Below are 19,973 nucleotides of genomic sequence, written 5' to 3'. Positions count from 1 at the left end.
GTTTAAGTATTCCTACACGGACCTTTCACTGCTAATTCTCCAAAACACGTTTGACTTCCTGCATCATTCTCCGCCACACATGTATACTTGCCACCAGAACTAATCTGGACACCCGTGATCTGCAGCGTTGCAAGACCATTTTCAAAGGTCACTTTGACTTTATCTTCTTTAATAATGTCTTTCCCCTTCATCCACGTTACAGAAATAGGAGCGGACCCCTTCACAACGGACTGTAAAGTAACTGTGTCTCCAGCAAGTGCAGTAACATTTTCGACTTTCTTAATAAAAGATGGTGGTTCTATTTCGAAAGAAAAAAACTTACTTATTACTACATCTTTCCGAAGCCCTAGATGCAGCATATTAATGGTTATTTTAAAAAATCAACTTGCCCATTATATAGCATCAATGCACTGGTTAATTAGCTACATCAGGAGGGAAATTTTGGGATGGGGGGGGGGGGAGGAGAATTGCATTTCCAAGCTGGATAAGCGAAGGGTTGAACACATCACTTGACATAACGTGTTCAGCCACCACGTGGGTGGGGGTGAATGGTAACTGCATTGCTGTCACTTCTTGCAGCCTAGCATAAGATTTTGCACTGATAGCAATTCTAGTAAAATTTGCCTTCTGCTTTCCCTTCCAAATTCAGAAGCATGATGGCAGATACACACAAGATATAATGGTACATTAAAGAGAATAAGAAAATAGGGGGAAAACAATTAAGAAACACGTTTTTAAGAGACAAGATTTTTTCTACCTCTACAGTATGTTAAAAGAGCTTTCCTTTGCGCACTGACCTTTCAGTATGAACGTTGCACCGCAGAAGCATTTACCAACTTCGTTAGCTACAACGCACTCATATTCACCAACATCTGCACTATTAAAGGAAGAGATCTCCAGAAAAACAAGAGATTTCTGAGAGATCAATCTGTATTTTTTACTACTGCGAATCTGCTTCTTGTCTTTAAACCAGCTAATTTCGAATGGTCCAGTACCAGCAACCTCACACTGAAGTGTAGCGTTTGTTCCTTTCACTATCTCTGCCGGTTCAAGCGTTTTGATGAAAGAAGGGGGCTCTATAAAAGTATTAAAGCATCAATAAAGAATTAGTTACTGACACCAATACAGAAAGTCATTTCTCAAATAAAATTGCCAGTGATTGTAAGAACAAACCTTTGACAACTATTTCAGTGCTACAGCTATCACTGCCAGCATCATTAACTGCTTCACAAGAGTAACTTCCACTATCTTCAACTTTCACGTCGGAAATATCTAGGACAGCTACAGAGTTGACAAATGACATTCTGTACGTGTTACTCTCTCTAATTTCTTTGTTATTCTTGAACCACGTAACTTGGATTTCAGGAGACCCTTTGATTTTGCACTGAAGGTGTGCTGACTCGCCCGGTGTCAATAAATAAGATGGATCCACCTTCTTCAAAAATGATGGTGGCTCTAAAGGAAGATTTCAGAAAAAAAGAAACCTGAAATGTGAAGCTCTGAAAGACTGATTAAACACATTAACATTTAGAGGTGCTAACAGGAATCTCAACCAAGCCACAGTTCTAGTGATTTCTGTTAAAAAAACCAACACCGTAAACAAAGAGAGACTACATCCTCCTCACCCCGGAATAAACTAAATAACTTCTTGGTGAAAATACATGTTTATTTAAACAAAGAAAGAAAGATTAAAAACCCAAGAATAAATTAAAGAATTTCTTGGTAAAAAGAAATATTAGGCGACACGGAATACACTGAGAGCTTAAAAAGGAACATTCATTAATAACAGACAAAATAGGTTCAATAAAGACAGGAACACGGAGTACATACAGTGTTCTCTAAACACAGAATCCTGAGAGCAAGACTGACTAAGAACAGTTTACCTCTCAGTGGAATTAGACACCATCCTATGCATTCTATAGCCTGTATTTCTAGCCCGCGTAGATTTAATAGCTATTTCAAGAAATATAATGTTCAAAGTAGAGGAACAACTTTCTTACCTCTAATTGTGACAGTTGCAGAAGAGGAACTACTTCCAGCCTCATTCGAAGCCGTGCATACATAATTCCCTGAATCTTTAAGTTTAGCCAGGGGGATTTCAAGTGATGCTATTTTGTCTTCAAAATAAATTTTATAATCTTTGCCTGGGGGTATTTTGTTCCCATCTTTATTCCACGCTACTGTTACTTTCCTATCTTCATCTACTTGGCACTCCAGACGTATCTTCTTATTGACAGCAGACTGCACCGACTGTAACTCCTTAATGAAATGTGGCTTATCAATAATTACCATTTCCCCCTGGCAGATGTCAGCTCCAAACTTGTTTGAGGCTTTGCAAGTGTAAATTCCTCTATCGTTTACTGTAACATGTTTAATCTCTAAAATATGCTTATTATCAACGGTTGAAATCTTGTGATGTTCTGAAGAAGAGATGGCAGCGCCGTCTCTCTGCCACACCGTGTCGATCACTGGAGTACCTGACACGGTACACAGGAACCTGGCACTTTTACCCACAAAAGTAGTAATCGATTCGGGTCTGGTTAGAAAGGTTGGAGGGAACGCTTCTGCAAAAAGAAATGGTTTCATGGTTATACTGGGCTGGCACCAAAGCCACTATTGTCTTTATGTATGCCAAGGGCAGAGAAAAGGAGGAGAATAGTTTGTCTTCGGAGACACGTTTCAAATTTGTTTAAATTAAGGGTTGGACAATAAAGAAACTGAAAAGTGGGAAAAAGAATGAAAAACATTTTCACCGTCTGGACCGATATATAGCAATGACGAGTGTAGATCCAAAAGCCAGTATTTCATTTAGCAAGACTGGCCAAAATGCCAAATGCTTGTGATTCTGTTATTAATTTATGCTGCTTTCATAATTTAGCAAGTAATGACTGATCCAATAAGGAAAGGAAACTGAAAACCAAAACCCCCGTACATTTAGACCGCAGCAAAATACAGGGGGAAACCTAGAAGATATTATAAATGTGTTGTTTTTGAGATGTTCATAAAATCCCGTAAATTGAGATATGCCTGTAAACATATGTTATTCATTGCAAGATCACTCTACCCAACCATTCAGTAATTACTGCCCAAGCACGGCGCCTGAATGTTAAATAAAGCAAAGTAAAACTAGAAAAAGACTTAAGGTAAGTATATACTGAGCACTACATCGAAGAAACTGGATTCGATACAAATCTTCAAGACGACTGATGTCAGATATTAAAAATAATTTGAAATTATTCTCCCAGAGCTGAAGACATTGAATTCTTGCTCGATAGTTCAGAGACCACAGTGACTAAACAAATTAACTGGCATTTTTTAAAATGTATCTCCAGCTATAATTATCATCTGGAGGTTAAATTATGTCTTTATAAAATAATCATATTCTCAGTTTAAAGTGGATTTTCCCCCTTCCCCACCACATGACGTCTCGAAATCCTTTGAATCGATTATCAACTGCGAGATGGTTTTTCCTTCTCTGGATGCAGAAAACAAGAAAAGAAAAAACAAAGAAACAAAAATACCCGACACTGGTGTTGACAAAATTCAATTATTTTCTGTCTTCACAGCTGCCAGATAAAAAGACTAGCTATCTGGGCCTGTGTGCAATATAATAACTCATAATCCTAAAATAAGTGTTTTAAAATTATAAAGCAATGAAACAATCGGAGGATGTTAATGCAAAAATAAAATTAGCATTAAGATGCCGTACTTACCAGTCACCGTTAAAATAGCTGTAGAGCTTACACTGCCATACTGATTGGCAGCTTTGCAGCTGTATTCTCCACAGTCAACTACTTGAGGTCTTGGGATTTCCAGCGTGGACACGTATTTCGTGGTATGTATGGAATACTTGTCGCCGTCATATATTTCTCGGCCAGCTCTATACCACTGGAATCGGACATTAGGAGCAGTCTCAATCTCACAGCTAAACTTGGCCAGGTGGTTCACGGCTACTTCCTGCGACTCGAGTCTCCTCCTCAGTATGGGTGCAACTAAGAATTGGAAGTACAAATTAATTCGAATACCCGCTCATCGGTATTTGTACCCCAAATAACTGTTAATGAAGTGACCAACTGAAATTAGATGGGTGATTTACTAGCAATCCAAGGAAAGTGACTGTAAAGAAAACAAAATGACTGTCAACGATGAAAGCAGACTATAAGCAGTGCTAAACCTAGTGAATGGACTACGTTGCAATGCGTAATGAAATCAGAAAAAGGACTAAGAGGTGATACTACTAGACACATGCGTAACAATGTGATATAGAAATATACCACGTTGTACTGGAACAGTGGAAAACGAAGAAGTGTATGAAACTTTGCTAAAAATGGTGCAATGATTTAAAGACCTGTTGCAATGATGAGAAGGATAAAAACAAGAAAACCGATCGCCGCTTTGTGGATAATGGGATGAAAGTGTTGATGCATGCGCTGTTGAGAAATTCTGATGCAAGCAGAAGTATAGACGATACTATTACACGGGGTTGGGTTTTTATCATTTATGGGACGAAAGCAAAAAGGCAACTAACTGTATTACAGAAAAGTGAAAAAGTGCGAATTACTTTAGGAAAAAAAGTGGGAAGGAAAAACGAATAATTGACAGAATGTCAAAAAGGACACGGGAAGTGGAGAAAGAATAGGGGAAAACTATGGTTAGTTCTGTGATTACATTAATGAAGTCTAATTACTTTTCATATCCATATCGATATGGAGATACAGATATATATGTTCTATTTAATTAGAAAATTAGTGAATATTAGGAGGCAATATTTTATCCCCATAATCCAACCTCTTTTTACAACTGTGAGTTTCGCTGATGTTGTTGTTTTTCCACCTTCATTCAGTGCCTCACAGGCATACTCTCCTTGATGCACTTCCTTGTGTACTTTGTTGATTACTAGTGTGTATGTGTCATGATCTTGTAAACACTTGAACTGTTTGCCTGAAGACACCAGTTTACCCTCAAAATACCAATTCACCTTTTTGACGTTTGTTATAATTGATATAAGACTTAAGCTATCACCTTCCTCTACAACAGTGTCTACAAGATTTCGGTGAATGACGGGATAATCTTCTCTAACTAGCTTGTCCTCTGGCTTCCCTGCCTGAGTTATGAGAACCTCTCCACCATCTTCCTCGGATATTTCTTCCTTTTTCTGTTTCACTGTCAGTATCTGCACTGGTTTCTCCAAAGGCACAGCTGCTAAAGCAACGTCGGCAGTGACTGCGGTTGAACCGACATCTCTGATCTGACTTTTGACAGCAACGGTGCTGACTGCTCGAGCAGACAAAAGCTGTTGCAGCTGAGCTTCAGATTCCGTGGTTATTTCAGCCTGCTGGGGATCCAGCGCATCAGAAATAGGGCTCGCGGATTCCTGCTGCACTGGCTTATCAGCAACAGTAGCAGATGAGATTTCTGAGAAAGGTGCATGCGTGATAAACAACTTCTGAGGCCCAGTTACTGACATAGCTCTGGGCTGTTCTGCGATCAAAATATGTTTTTCTTCGTAAATAATCGAATACAAAGCAGCCTTTAGTTCAGTTTTCAAGCCAACTATCTGAGGATATATTTCTTCTAGAGATACTGTTATTTCTATGGGACTGGAACTCCCTGTGGTTATAAGGTAGGTGCACATTGTATATTTAGGTTCCTTGTTGACTTTCACTGTCTTTACTTCAATATTTTGTATATCACCCAACCATTCGGAAAACAAGAGATGTTGTTCACTAGTCATTGCAGCTTTCAGGGCACTTCTGATCTGAGTCTTTATGTCTAAGCTACAACCCTTGGGAACTTGAACAACAAAGTGGTTTTCTTTGGAAAGGACTTCTCTTTCTTGTATTTCATGTACGCTCAGGGTCTCCTTTGGTTGCTTCTCTACCTTTACAGTTCCAGTTTCTGACCTCGTTAGGTCGACTGCATGTTCTTCCTTGAGAGGCTGCTTTTCTTCTAGTATTAATGGTAGCCTCACTGACTGTCCTTCTTGAATTCTTGCAGCAAAATCGTGTTCTGCGGCTTCTAGCATATTTGCACTCTCTAGCGGAACACTTCCTTCCTCGGTGCAGGCAGATTCTGAAAGGAATCCGGGTTCAGATTTCACCTCACCGCTCAAGGTCTGAATCTCCTCAAGTGTTTCAACATGACCCAGGTCCAAGGCCCTGCTCTCAGTCACGCTCGATAGCTGCATAACTGTTTGAGAGTCTTCTTTTCTCAGGGCAGCTTTCTGCTCCTTTTCTGCCGCGCTGATGATTTGTTCTTTTGGCAAAGGTATATCCTCAGCCACTGTGGTAAGGCAGGTCAGTAGCTGAGGTTCAACTGTAGCTGTGGGGTGTAATCCTTCGGCACTGCTCTGAAAAGCTTCCAGTTGTTCCGCAGATAACCCGCTCTTCTCTTCTGTTGTTGCTGCCCGATTAAACATTTTTTCTTCTCTCTGGAAAGCCACGTGGGATACAGGTTTTTGAAAAGCCAGTATGTCTTCCTTAGGCAACACGTGCTCTGACTGGGTTGTCTGGAGACGGAGGGCGGAAGGGGGCTCTTTGACAGGCTGAATGCTAACCGCCCGATCCGGGGCAGGAAACTGACTAGTGCTTTCATAAGGGAGGGGGGTTTGTTCTTCTGAGACTAACGCGTGCAACAACATTGGGGTTTTCCTAGCGACTGCTTGATCCTCGGGCAGCGCCACAAAACTAAAACGCCCTTCTCTAGGGAGTGTTGTTTGCCCATGTACCACCGGCAAATTCAACAGCTTTGCGCCTTCCTTTCGGGTTTCTACAGTTACTGTCCCGTCAAGTCCGGGGACTTGCTGCGCTTGCTCACCCGCGAGCTGCTGCTTCTCTTCTGTAACGAGAGCAGCTTTTACAACCCGCTCCTGCACCAACGCCCCCTTCTGCTGAGCTGCTGACGGGACAGCCAAGGCGTCCTCTTTTAGAAACATCCTTTGGGAATCAGTCATAGGCACGTGTAACTCCGCTGGCGATTCCTGTACTGGTTTCGCTTCCGCAGGTAAATCCAGGGCGCCGAGCTCCGGGGCGTGAGCGTCGCCTATTCGCTGCTGTTCCGCAGCTAAGGCCAGTTGAAATTCCTTCTTCTCGCCTTCCAGCACCAGGAGACCCTTCTGGCGCGTAGGCGTTTCTAGCGCGAAGGAAGTTTCTTTAGGCAGCTCCTGGATGTCTTCAACTCTGGCGGTGTGTAACAGCTGCCGGGGTTCGCGGGCTGAGGTCCCGGCCTGCGCCCCTGCGCTCGGGAGAGGCACCGCGGTGCTCGCGGTCACTGCACGCTGCTCTTCAGCTACGGCAGAGAGAAAGGTCGATTTCTCCTCTCGGGCCGCCTGCAGCGCAACCCTCTCCGGGGGGTGACTCTGCAGTTCCTTTTCTTTGTCCTGCTGGCCGCTTTCCTCTACTACTGGCAAACAAATAGCGGGGCCCACGTGGAGTTCAGAACCAGGCAGCTCAGCTACCGGGGGGCTTTTAATTGGCTCCAGACATGGCTCCAGCACGCTCGGGTGCTCCAGAACCGCATTCGTAGTGAAAGCTGCTGGAGGAAGCCGCTTTGCCGTTGGAACCCCCGTTTCTGCCGCCTGAGGAGATACATCGAGGCTCTCGGCAGCCTCAGGAGACTCCAGCACGGCAGCTTGCTGAGCAAGAACCGTCTCCTGCTGCATGCTAGCGGCGGAGTGAGAAACCTCAAGCAACGAGTCCACCTCTTCGCTATGTACCGAGGGCCTGCCCTCTGTCCCGATTGTATACAACACTTGCTGGTCCCGCTGTCCACCCTCACCTGGCAATTTAACAGCATATAAACGAGACTCGGTAGTCAGCTCACTTACGGTTTCTTTGTACGATTTCGTAAGATGTTTCTGAACGACTTTCTGTTCCTTACACTGAAACACAGCAGCGGTGTCCAGTACAAGCAGTTCTGCAGAGCAAGTGGCTTCCCCAAGGGGATTTATGGCTTTACAGGTGTATAACCCACCATCATCTCTCTGACACTGATGGACCGTTAATGAACCCGAGCCGTCAGGATTGTGAACCACAGTGTAGTATACATTAGAGAAAATCTGGTGATTTCCCTTAAACCATTGCACCTCGGGTACAGGTTCTCCAAGCACTGTATACTCAAATACAACAGGGAGACTTTGAACACACTGAACAGGTTCCACTTTCTTCACAAAGCAAGGGGGGGAGGGATTTGTTTTCTTTTCTAAGGGTTTCTTCACCTCTAGTTCTACCACCGATTTTTTGTAGACTTCTCCAATCTCTTTTGGTTTCACCTTTAGATAGGCACTGCATGCAGTTTCTCCATACTTATTACTGGCAATGCAAGTGTACTCACCCTCATCTTCAGATTTTGTATAGAGAATGATAAGACTATAATCACTACCATCAAATACAAATTTGTGATCCGTGGAAGAGGTTAACTTCACTCCATTAAAGAACCATTGGATTTTAGGTTTTGGACTGCCAGTAACAGTAACTGAGAGTCTAGCTACATCTCCTAGACTTGTTTCAACATTAGAAACGTGTTTGAGGAAAACCGGGACGCTGCCCTCCTCCGTTTTCATCTCTAATTTACTGGAGTAAACTGAATTTTCAGGCATAAATTCAAGTGTTTTATCTCTATCAGACAATTGAAGGCCGCTGCTGTAACTTTCGGTTCTTTCTTCCTCAGTAGACACAAGAACAGAACTAGAAAAGTCTGTATGGGAAAAAATTATTTAGTTTTACTAAAACGTTTTGCTGAAAACTTCTATTTAGTAATCACTAGAGAACATGAATAAAACAGGTCTGTTAGTGTAGTTATTTTTTTTTGTTTACCTTGTAGCATTCTCAATACCATGAAACAGCTTAATAATGAACCTGAACTCCTTTTTCTGTCATAACTCAAACTATAGGATTCCACTAAACTGAGAGCCATATCATTCTATCATTTTTTATAAACAATTCTCTGTTTGGATCAATGGGAAGAACTGTTAAAAAGCTGATGGAACCATATGGCCCAAATATTTTTGTACAATTCATTTAATTTAGAAAATATTAATATTTCAGTTATTTATTCATTTTAACAAGTACAATCAAAGTTGTGCATTTATATGCATATTTTATATGTACAGATTAATAAACAATTATGTAAAATTTATGAAAAGGGTCTAATTAATCCACCACACTAAGAAACCTTATACTCTGGTCTCAATTGCATTGGCTTAACTGGGAGCCATATGGGACACTGCCTTTGATTGTTTCCTGTTATGTCTAGATACTTCCGGGGATACAATAAAGCTATGATGCTAAGTGTCACAATTCCTTCAATATCTAGACAGAAGGCTAACTCTGTTTCCTGGGTTTTGTGGATTAAAGAAGATCCCTCATTTTAATTTAATGTCTATGTTATGTTGTTGTACTTTGTTTTAGTGGTAGTTTAAAAGACGAGAGGAAGAAGATCTTGAGAGACACCCCTGTTGCTCTTTGTAGACACAAAAGGCAGTAATGGAACCTTTGTTACAGCCACATTGTTTATCTGGAATATTTCCTTTTTTTTCCCCAGCAGAATTTTAAAGCTATCCAGAAACACCTATAGAGTTTGGAAACCAAATCCTGCAGTCCTTACCAGGCAAAACTTCCATTGAATTCCAAGTAAGGTCTGCAGTATTTGGCCCTAGAAAAACTTGGGACGTTTCAACAAAATCAAAAGCAGTTAGTAGAAAAATATCTCCTGGTTGTCTAATAATTAATTACATGTTCACAGTTATATGAGTTAAGTAAAAAATCTGAGAAAATACTGCATTCCAACCACAAAGCAAAAAAGCAGCAATAAAATGCTCCTTCAGATTCATTCATCTCTCTAGAAGTTACTAATCTTCTCCCAAATAAAAAATGAAATAACATTTTGAAAATCGCAGAAATGGGTAGACTAAAAAAGTATTACAAGCATTAGAAAAATATTCATGCAGTTATTTAAATATTTTCATCTTTTAAAAAGGAGCTTATACCTACAATTTATGAGTTTTTCTGTAAGAAGGGTGCTATAGTTCTGATGTACCATAAACTGCTATGGCCAGTAACGTGAAGGGGGCCAACGTTGCCACCTTTACTGTCATTGAAAATTACCTTAAATCCCATAGAAATCAAAGGGACTGCTCCCCTAGTAAGGTACTAGTCAATGTGAGTAAAGGTGGCCCTTAGACTCTGTGAAGACTGTACAGTAGAATTTCAATCCACAGGATCAGCTACAGGGATAATGACAGGAAAGCTACAAACATATTTTGTCTGCTTACTTCCAAAGTGTATTCCTTTGGGAAAAAGGAAAAGTTACATTATAAATATCTGAAAAGGCTTTGCACCGTGGTGTTCACATAATTTGTGTGCTGAAAACCACTGAACAAAACAGTAAACCCTGCATATGATGGAAACTTCAAGCCAGTGGGTGCTGCCACACCCTCACACTCCTAGTTCCAGCACTTCTGGCTTTGCATAAAGGAATACAGTAGAATTCATGCGGTTTTATGTGTTTCAGGATAGTAAATTCACAAAAACTGTGTTTTGACTACTTTACCAACACACAAATAAATTACTAGAAACAAATGTAAATATTTACATATTTATTTCACAAATATCATCTACATTAATATTTAAAATATAATATTGATTACAAATAAACATCAACTACCCTCTTTTTAAAATACTCTGTCTTTAAGAATGAAAAAAGACATTTCACTTGACAATGAAATTACTCTTTTTCTTAAATTTCTACTTAAGCACTACCTTTAAAAGATATAGGGTCAAATATTGATCATAGTTACACCAGTAATTCCTGAATAACTGTACTGAAATCAAGAATAGCTCTGGATTTATGTTAGTGTAACTTAAGTCAGACCCTGACACATTATATTTTTATTTTAGTGTCCCTGGCCAAAGTCATACAGTGCATGAAACTGACATTTTAAATAACACCTTTTATTTATTTATTTTACTGCTTATATATACAGTATAAGCAGTAAAAGTAGAGAGAGACTCTGAGCTATTAAGTTCAGATATGGATTTGAACTTTCCCAGATTTTGGATGGTTTGGATCTAAGGTTTCAATTTGAGCCAATTTCTACCAAAAACGTATGCCAGATTCACATATTTAACATCTAGGATAATTGTTTAGGTTCCTATTCAAAGTTTATTAAAGTCAACGGGGCCCATTCCTTTCAATGGGCTTTGGATCAGGCTTTTAACATCCTATTTAATCAATACATTTCATGCAAACTCCTCTAGGGACCTCTGCTGTTAAATAAATCAGTAAATGCTATGCATCTGTACAGGGAATGAATATGGGCACAACACAAAACCATGCTTACCCAGTTCAATGTTGGAACAAACACACTCATTTCTCTTATCCTCCAGCATTTTCAACATAAACTGGTTTAGTGATAATGACAATTGTAATAACCTTAGCTACTTAAGTACATATGTACGTTAATGTGTACTAATATTTATTTTGTGGTCATCAGTGGTATTAAAATAATCTGTCTTCCGTAGTATTTAGCAGGGTTTAGCTAAGAAAAGTGACACTGCAATGGACTTCATCGACTCAGTTTCATTTCTGAAGGTGCCAACTCATCACTACTTGGCACCTGCACTGTGTAATGGTAAGTAAGGCTTTCCAAACATTGCAGCACAGTTAGGCAATATAATTTTTCAATAATAATGCCAGCTATTTTATTGAATATATTCCGAATTTGTAATGTGTGACTCTCAAAAGGCTTGTAAATTAGGTTCAGCCGAGCACCAAAAGGTCTGATTCCCTTATGGACACCATCTAAACAAACTGAGTCTACAAAATGAGTTTGGAAAGATCACAAAAATAGTTTGACTTGTGAGATTTCCAATATTTCCTGTTTCGTGTTGGATAGGAGATACCACGAGAACAAGGAATCTCGCTCTTCAAGTATTTTGGCACTTCTATTCCTGGTCTAAACAGAATAAGGAAGAGCAGTGGTTGATGCAATAAGGAATTAAAAAAAAAGTGAACCAAAATTTTCCAAACCGCAAAAAACACTGATTTTTTTTCTTTAAATCCAAGTCCTTTGTCTTATCCCCATTTAAAATCTGCATTAATGGCAGTGCTCATGGGAGAACTTTCCAAGGATGATTTTCCTTGTCTCTCTGTGAGAGAAGAGCCACACAGAACCACTGCCACAAACAGGCAAGCTTTCAAAATGGAAATATTTTATAAACACTTCAATAAATCCTCATGTGTGGCACTCTGCAGATTTTCTTTATCATCTTTGGGGGCAACACCAAAATATTGAAGGATTGCAGTCGAAGCATCACCACCTATTAGGACGTGTCTACTGAAACATCCTTGTGTCTTCAATAACATTTGCAGAGCAAATACTGCTGATTGATTTAACGGAGATTTAATAAAAAATGATTTTTAAGTTTTCACATGTGCGCTATGGCTTTTTAAAGACGAGTACCACTGGACCCAATTTTCTCGGGTACTTTAGGATTCTATGAGAATGCTGAGTTCAGAATGAATCCCTACTAATGCAGAATAACTTCTGTGGTGCCTACAACAACACTTTGAGACATACAGAACCCATATATGAATACATGTCAAATACAGAAATAAGAACATGCTTGAAAACAATTGACTGCACAAAAGCATTATTTCTTTTAAGTTTAAAATCATCATGCCTCTTAAAACATTTTGAAAGTCGACTGACAAAAATTAATAAGTAGCCTTAGCATTGTGTAAAGTGGAAGAAAAACAATAATTACTCATATTTAAAGCAACAGTCCAGGGTTGCTGAATTTAGGGTTTCATCTAAATTCACATGTATATGTTTGTGTAACCAGAAAGCAGTCATATACATTGTAGGTTTTTCCCTCTTTTTCTATAAATGAATTATTAAATATTTTAAAATTTAAAAATAATTGTTTTATCAGTGCATACATTTTTGTGTAAGCTAGATAAGCTTAGGTCTGAACTGATCACTTCACCCTGAATTGACTCTTCCATCTCATTTTTTTAAATCTTTCTTAGTTCATACCCTAAAATATTTGATTGCATAAGAAAACAATTAATCTAAAGGACAATAGCTGTGCTTATACTGAAAAAAAAAAGCTTCATATAGAGTCTGAATCCATTTTGTTTCTGTCAGTCCAGTATTTAACATTATATGTTGCTGGTAGAACGATGACTGACAGAAGAAAAACAAATCCCTGGAGACTTAGTTCTAATCTTAAAATGAAAATGTTCAGTGAAAGTCTCCTGCTTTCTTACTGCTGTGTATTTTTTTATTCACAGTGCAGGAGTACAGAGAAAGAGAGATTTTATTCTTATCATTTTATAATTACATTCTGTCTGTTGATTTAGTAAATGCCTCATCTTTGCCTCTAACTCTTAAAGGTACAGTACACAATATATTTATATCTATGCTTATTACAAATCCTGAAGTCCCTACTCAGTCTTTACTGCAGCAAAACTTCAACTGGGTTTGATTCTGATCTCACTTGCATTGCTTTTGCAACAGAGTAACCCCATCGACTTCAGTGAAGTTATTAGTTTACAATCAAGATCAGAATCAGGCACATTGTCTTCAATGGCCATTTTGCCAGAATAAGGCCTGTATAAAATAGAGATTAGGTGGGTGAGGTAATATCTTTTACTGGACCAACTTCTGTTGGTGAAAGAAACAAGCTTTCCATCTACACAGATCTCTTCTTCAGGTCTAGGAAAGGTGGAAAGGCTAAACATTTGTAAGCACTTCAGGATTTGACTGAAAGGTGTACTGTGTTTAGTCTGAAACGTATGTCTAAAGTAGTATTCCATACACTTAAGTTACAAGAACACAGCGGATTTCATATTTCAAGATGGTTGCTAGGCCCTTTTAACACAGAGATGATTGCACTTTTAAATAACACAAGTATATATACACGTATAGGAAACAGACAAAAGAGTTCTACATACGTGAATAACAACGATAAAAAGGGTACCTTTAGCAGAATGTGCAAGGAATTAAATTAATTCCTGTGCAGAATGCCTGCACAAGCCTTCTGCACCGCTTAACTCTCTCACGTTCCTAAAATAGGGCATGTGGGACTTGAGGGGTGCCGACCAGTTGTGAATTTCACTTTTCAATGAGCATTAAAATATAGGAAGCACCTAAAGTGAATGCTACACATTTACAAACAGAATTTAGGGACAATGCAAACCTATTGTGTGCTTAATCCAAACATTTATTTTGAAATCAAACTTGGAAATTCAGCATATGTTTAACACAGCACTTGTATCAGCAGTTCCTGCCCTGTTTGCAGCTACACATCTGTATTCCCCTTCATCATTTTGGATCACATTTCCAATAATTAGGTTATGATAGCCCATCTGCCTTTCCTCCATACAGTATCTATTCCCTTCAAGCAGTATCCCATCTTTGTACCAACTGATACTTGGCTTTGGAGCGCCAACTACAAAGCACTGGAAACACGCAGAGGCTCCTACTGATGAAGTGCAGTCAAAAATATGTTTGATAAACTTTGGAGGGGCTTCTGTGACTTGGAATTCAAAGGAACAACTACCTGAGCTCTCCGCTTTAAATTCTATCTTCTCTTCTTTGGATGGCTCAGCGAATACATCAAAATTAATATTGACACATTTCTCCCCTTCCTCTTCACACTCTTGTTCTGTGACAGCTACCAACTTGACAGCTTTCTGAGAATCATCAGTGTCACGCTCAAATTCAAACTCCAGCTCTATCTCAGTCTGGTTGCCATTTGGAAGAGTACTGTCTACAAGCAAATCAAAAGTCTGTGGCCTACCCATAGCGTTGCCTAAAACTATATCAGTCATTCCATCTCCACTCCTGCCAGCAAGGGCTCTCTGTGAATCTAGCACAACTAGAGAGCTTTTGCATATAGCTTCTCCTACACTATTCACTGCTTTGCACCGATATGTGCCACTATCAGAATGACCTACATTCTGAATTTTAAGACAATGACTTCCTTTCTCATCAGTCACAAGGTAGCTCCTGCCGTCTGTGGTAATGCAGGTATTTTCTTTAAACCACTGTACTTGGGGAGTAGGGGAACCTGTCACTGTACATTCAAACACTGCCTCTGAATTTTCTAGAATTTCCAAATCAAAAAGGGGAGTGGTAAAGCGCGGGGGCATTTCAGTGACTTCAAAGTCAATTTTCACCTCTTCATCTCCTTTTGCAATCAAGCCAGTGGTTTGCTTCACCAGAGCAAAAGGGAGGACATCAAGAAAAATAATCATACTTTTGTTGTCAGGTGTAAATTCAGGAATTGTGACTATTTTGACCTGCTTCTCGAATTCCATAACCTCATTTTCGTCCAACTCTACTTCCAGAAGTATTTCCTGAGGAGAAGGTGACCTTGAAGATTTATTTTGTTCCAAGTCAAACTCTATAACATGCTGATGTGTTACTGGAGGAGGTAAGGCCAAGGACCTTCCATCTTGAGGCAAAACTTCTACTTGGGTGATACTTTTAGCTTCCCCTATGATGTTTACTGCATGGCATATATATTCTCCTTCTTCCGATTTCTGAACATTATGAATTTCCAAAATACACATATCACCCTCCTTTTCTATTCTGACCCTTTGATCTGGTTCAAGCAATGACTTATTTCGATACCATTTCACATCAGGAACAGGAAAGCCTATAACTTCAGCAATAAAACCCAATAAACTGTTTTCATAGACCTTCCTCTTGGGCAAGGGTTTGATAAATGTTGGAGGCATTTCATTTCCCTTTGGTTCCACTGCTTCACAAGGTGTGCCAAACATCTCTGAGTGCTGCTCTTCTTGGAAAGGAGAACGTAATGCTCTGGGTTCAGGATATTCACTGGTGGGGGTTGTGTAGCACTCTCGTGGTGTGCCGTTCCTTACCAAATCTGAAGGGGACTTTCTGTTGAAGGATGGTTCCTCGGAAGGTGTTGAGTACCGTTCAGGTGTGCCAGCTGGAGTGTGATAAGATTCAAAAGACATGGGAGATTCAAAATTCTCAACTGATGATGGTGGTGTATAGAATCGCTCAGATTCTGTCAGTTCATCCCCGCTTGTGTTAGCAATTTCTATTGACATTTCTGATTCAGGAGAGAGTGGACGGGTCAGCTCCTGCTGCTGATTATAATAGTTGTAAACGGTGCTGAAAGTGACGTCTTCAACTTCCAAAGAAGTGATACACTCCTTCTGGTCAAAGGCCTGGAAAATGGTATCTTTGAAATCTGGACTCTCCTGCTGTCCAGCTGAAAGTAAATAATTTGAGAGAGACACACGTGGCTCAGGTTCTGAAACTTGAGCAGCGTACAGCTCTTGACATTGCAAAACATTTTGTGATAGGCTCCTTTCATCCAGATTTCCTTCAGCAGCATTTACAATGTCTTTAGTCTGAAATGAAATTTCATTTTCAAGCTGATCTTCTAAATTACACTCTTGTCTCTCTGAGGCAATTAATTCTTCTCTTGATTGCCTTTCCTGGACTATGGATTCTTCATTTCTTAACGAACGAAGGAACTGTGCAAAAGAAATGTCCCTGTCCTGTATATCTGATTCCTGCTGAATGCCATGATGGTCTTCGGGAATTACTTTGGTATAACACCCAGTTTCAGTTTTACTTCCATTAAAAGTAGACCTGCTTATTTCTTTCATTGTGGCTTGCTCTACCTGAAGAACATGTGTTTGTTCTTGCTCCACTTTACATGCAGTGGGTTCTTTCTCCTTTGCAGCTTTTTTCAAGTCAGTTATGAAGTTGTCTGCTTTGGGGTCTATTCTCTCTAGTGATTCCACACCCTCAGAAACATCTGTTTCTTGCACTAAATTTTGGAAATATTGATTTACCGACATTTTGGATTCTGCTGAAGGCCTAGGCTCAGTCTGCTCCAATATCAAGTCTTTAATTTGTTCCTTAAATGATTCTTCCACACAAACATTCTCAGATTCATCAACTCCTTTTGCAGGTGATCCCTGTTCAGTAGAAAGAGGAATGTCAGCTAGGTCACTTTTAAATATTTGCATTTCAGGCACTCCAGTTTCTGTTGAGAGAGTCCGTTCTTGGACGTAAACTCCCTCCAGTTGCATCTTGTAATTATGACGAAGTTGTTCAGTTAAAGACATTTCTTCTACAAGTGTGTCATTTATTTGTAGATGGTTTATGAAACTTTCGGTTTCTCTTTCCACGATCTCGGGAGATGACACTTGGTTTAAGGAACACATTTCTTCCGGTGATATGCTGCCAGTCTCTTTGGAAACGAATTCTTCTGAGAAAATCACTGCATGCTGTTTTAGATTAAATGCTAATCCCTGGATTTGGGGTTCTACTTTTTCTAGAGATAAGGTGTCTTCTTGAGAATTATCTTTTTTGCTTATAGCTTCACTCTCTTTGGAAAACTCTTGACAGGAATCAATTCCTTGTCCTGTAGGTGATGTGGTTTTCTGTACATTTTCTTCCATGTGGTGTGTATCGGGTTCCATTCGTTCAGAAGCAGAATGCTGATCTTTGAAATATATTTCATTCTGCAGCAGCCTCTTTTGTTCTTGACCAAGATTTTCTATAGCAGAGTAAACTTGTTTCAAATCAAATACAATATTGACTGTATCAGGTTCAGAGACTGGGTATTGACCTTTTAAATGTGTTTCTTCTTGTTGCCTCCTAATTTGTTCTTGAAAATTCTGATCTACATTTTCTATAACTGAAGGAGCTTGTTTTAAATCAAAAACAATGTTGTATGTTTCAGGTTCTATTTTTTCTAATGTTTGTTCCTTGTGATAGGTTTCCTTCTGTTCTGTCTCTCCAATGTCAGATAATTTTTTATCATGAAGAAAGACATTTTCCTCTATGCCATGCGCAAAGCTTCTGTAATCTTGTTCTTTTCCTTCCATGGTTCTTTCTTCTTGCCCCATGTGTTCTTCGTGCTGAATTACTTTATTTGGATCATAAAAACCAAGTTGTTCTAATTCGGGTGTACCTTTGAATTCATCACTTATCGCATGCGAATAGGGTGCATCTTTCTCTTCTATGATAGTTGAATCTTGAAATGTCCTATTTAAGTTGCTGTCACATGTGTCCTTTTCATACAGATCTCTATCTTCTTGTACCATCTTGGATATAGGACTGAAAAAACTATGATCCTCAAATTCATTCCTCTTTGCACTCAGCTCCTGCTCAAAGACATGGATTTGATCATTTGTAAATGGTGCATCTAAATTGTCACTGAAAGAACGTGCCACAGGAGGTGTACTGAGAGTTCGCTCATGAGGAGAACTCTCTTGCTCGGGCTCTAATTTCTCTGAAAAATGCCCTGCGCCCTTGACTTCCATTTCATTACTGTTACTAAAAGATTTACTTGGCGTGTTTCCGTTATCAAGATGGGGCAGATCAGTAACACCATTGCTAAAGTTGTATTCTTCGGGAACTGTTTTTTCCAAGCACTGCTTCTTCTCAAAAGCAGCATCTTTACGCTTCACACTCTTTACTTCACCATCTGTATCCTGACTTGCAGGAATTTCTATATTACTATATGTAGCTTTCTCTGTATGGCTTTCAATGATCTTTTGAAGTTTGTTCTTAGATGTAAACTCTATGGTTGTAATTTCCATTTTTATTTCGTCTGTTTTATCAGGCTGATCTCTTAGCTCTTCAGAGAGTGGAACCCGGTTGAAATATCCAAGAGAAGCGACTACTTCAGCTTCTTTTATCTTTGACTTCACTTGTTCATCCACGTTTATTTTCTCTTCTAGTTCACTCGGGAGCTGGAAATCTGGGCTTTCAATTATTGGCTCATCCTCAGTGGGTGGAACCTGGTTTAAACTGCCAACAAAAGCAAATATTTTGGCTTCTATATTTGACTCTACTTGTTCATTCACTTTTATCATCTCTTCTTTCTCAATCTGGTGCTGAAAATCTGGGCTTTCCGATACTAACGGTTCTTCAGGTAGTGGAACCTGGCTTAAATCATCAGCAGAAGCAGGTACATTAGCTTCTTCTATTGTTGACTTCACTTGTTCACTCACATTTATTTTCTCTTCTTTTAGAATCGAGAGCTGGAAATCTGGGTTTTCAGATATTGATGGTTCTTCAGGGTGTGAAACCTGGCTTAAATCGCCAACAAAAGTGAATGTCTTGGCTTCTTCTATCTTCGACTCTACTTGTTCACTAACATTTACCGTCTCTTCTTTTTCAATCTGCTGCTGGAAGCCTGGGGTTTCAGTTATTGGCTGATCCTCAGTAAGTATAGACTTTCTAACGTCACACATAAATCTCGGGAGTTTGGATTCTGTTTCTTTGGATGATGTATTTTGTTCCTTTTCCATGAGCTCTACCTGCCTCGGTGTACTGAGGTTATGAAAATATTGACTTACGGAATACTCTCTATCATTAAACTTGTCAGCAATATATCCAACTGAGGATTCATAAAGATTGTGCAAAAGTTCCTTTGCAACCTCTTCCTGGATTTGTACACTCTGATCTGGAACAGTTTCTTCTTCATCACTACTAATTTGTTCTACATGACTATAAAAGCTCTGCACACCAGACTCTACTGTAAGATTGGAAACAGTTTCTATTACTCCTGCTGTGTTCTCAGCAACACATTTGTATGTGCCAACATCTGACACAGAAACTTCACCAATACGTAACCTGTAACTACCATCCTCTTCCTCAAACTGAAACTTCTCAGTAGGAGTTAATATTTTGCCATTTCGAAACCAAGTTACAATCGGTTGAGGTTCACCAGATATTGAGCACTCCAGTACGACTGAATCCCCTTCTCTACAATTAATATATTTTTGTGTTTCTTTCACAATTTTTGGTGGTTCATTTACCACATCAAAGGAAAATTTAAATTTATGTTTTATTGTCTGAGAAACTTGGTCCCGAGGTGATGGTTCAGGTACAAATTCAACAGGATGAACTATTTCCTTCAGTTCTTCATCTTGTTCTGGAGTCGGAGTAGGAGCAATTATTTTGA

General features: G+C 39.4%; 1 protein-coding gene across 1 annotated transcript in view; it reads right to left on the bottom strand.

The window, feature by feature from the left end:
• TTN (titin) overlaps positions 1 to 19,973 on the bottom strand; it is a 308,399-nt gene that overhangs the window by 234,818 nt on the left and 53,608 nt on the right. Inside the window, exons 45-49 of the mRNA XM_039494704.1 lie at positions 3,714 to 3,992; positions 2,001 to 2,564; positions 1,174 to 1,455; positions 798 to 1,076; positions 23 to 298 (exon numbers count right to left, since the gene is read on the bottom strand). Of these exons, the coding sequence (XP_039350638.1) occupies positions 23 to 298; positions 798 to 1,076; positions 1,174 to 1,455; positions 2,001 to 2,564; positions 3,714 to 3,992 (1,680 nt within the window). The remainder of the gene's footprint in view (positions 1 to 22; positions 299 to 797; positions 1,077 to 1,173; positions 1,456 to 2,000; positions 2,565 to 3,713; positions 3,993 to 19,973) is intronic.

The sequence above is a fragment of the Mauremys reevesii genome, linkage group 11 (assembly GCF_016161935.1).
Source record: "Mauremys reevesii isolate NIE-2019 linkage group 11, ASM1616193v1, whole genome shotgun sequence".
Taxonomy (NCBI): Eukaryota; Metazoa; Chordata; order Testudines; family Geoemydidae; genus Mauremys; species Mauremys reevesii.
Note: the sequence above shows the minus strand (reverse complement) of the source record. Positions and strands in the feature narration are given on the sequence as shown.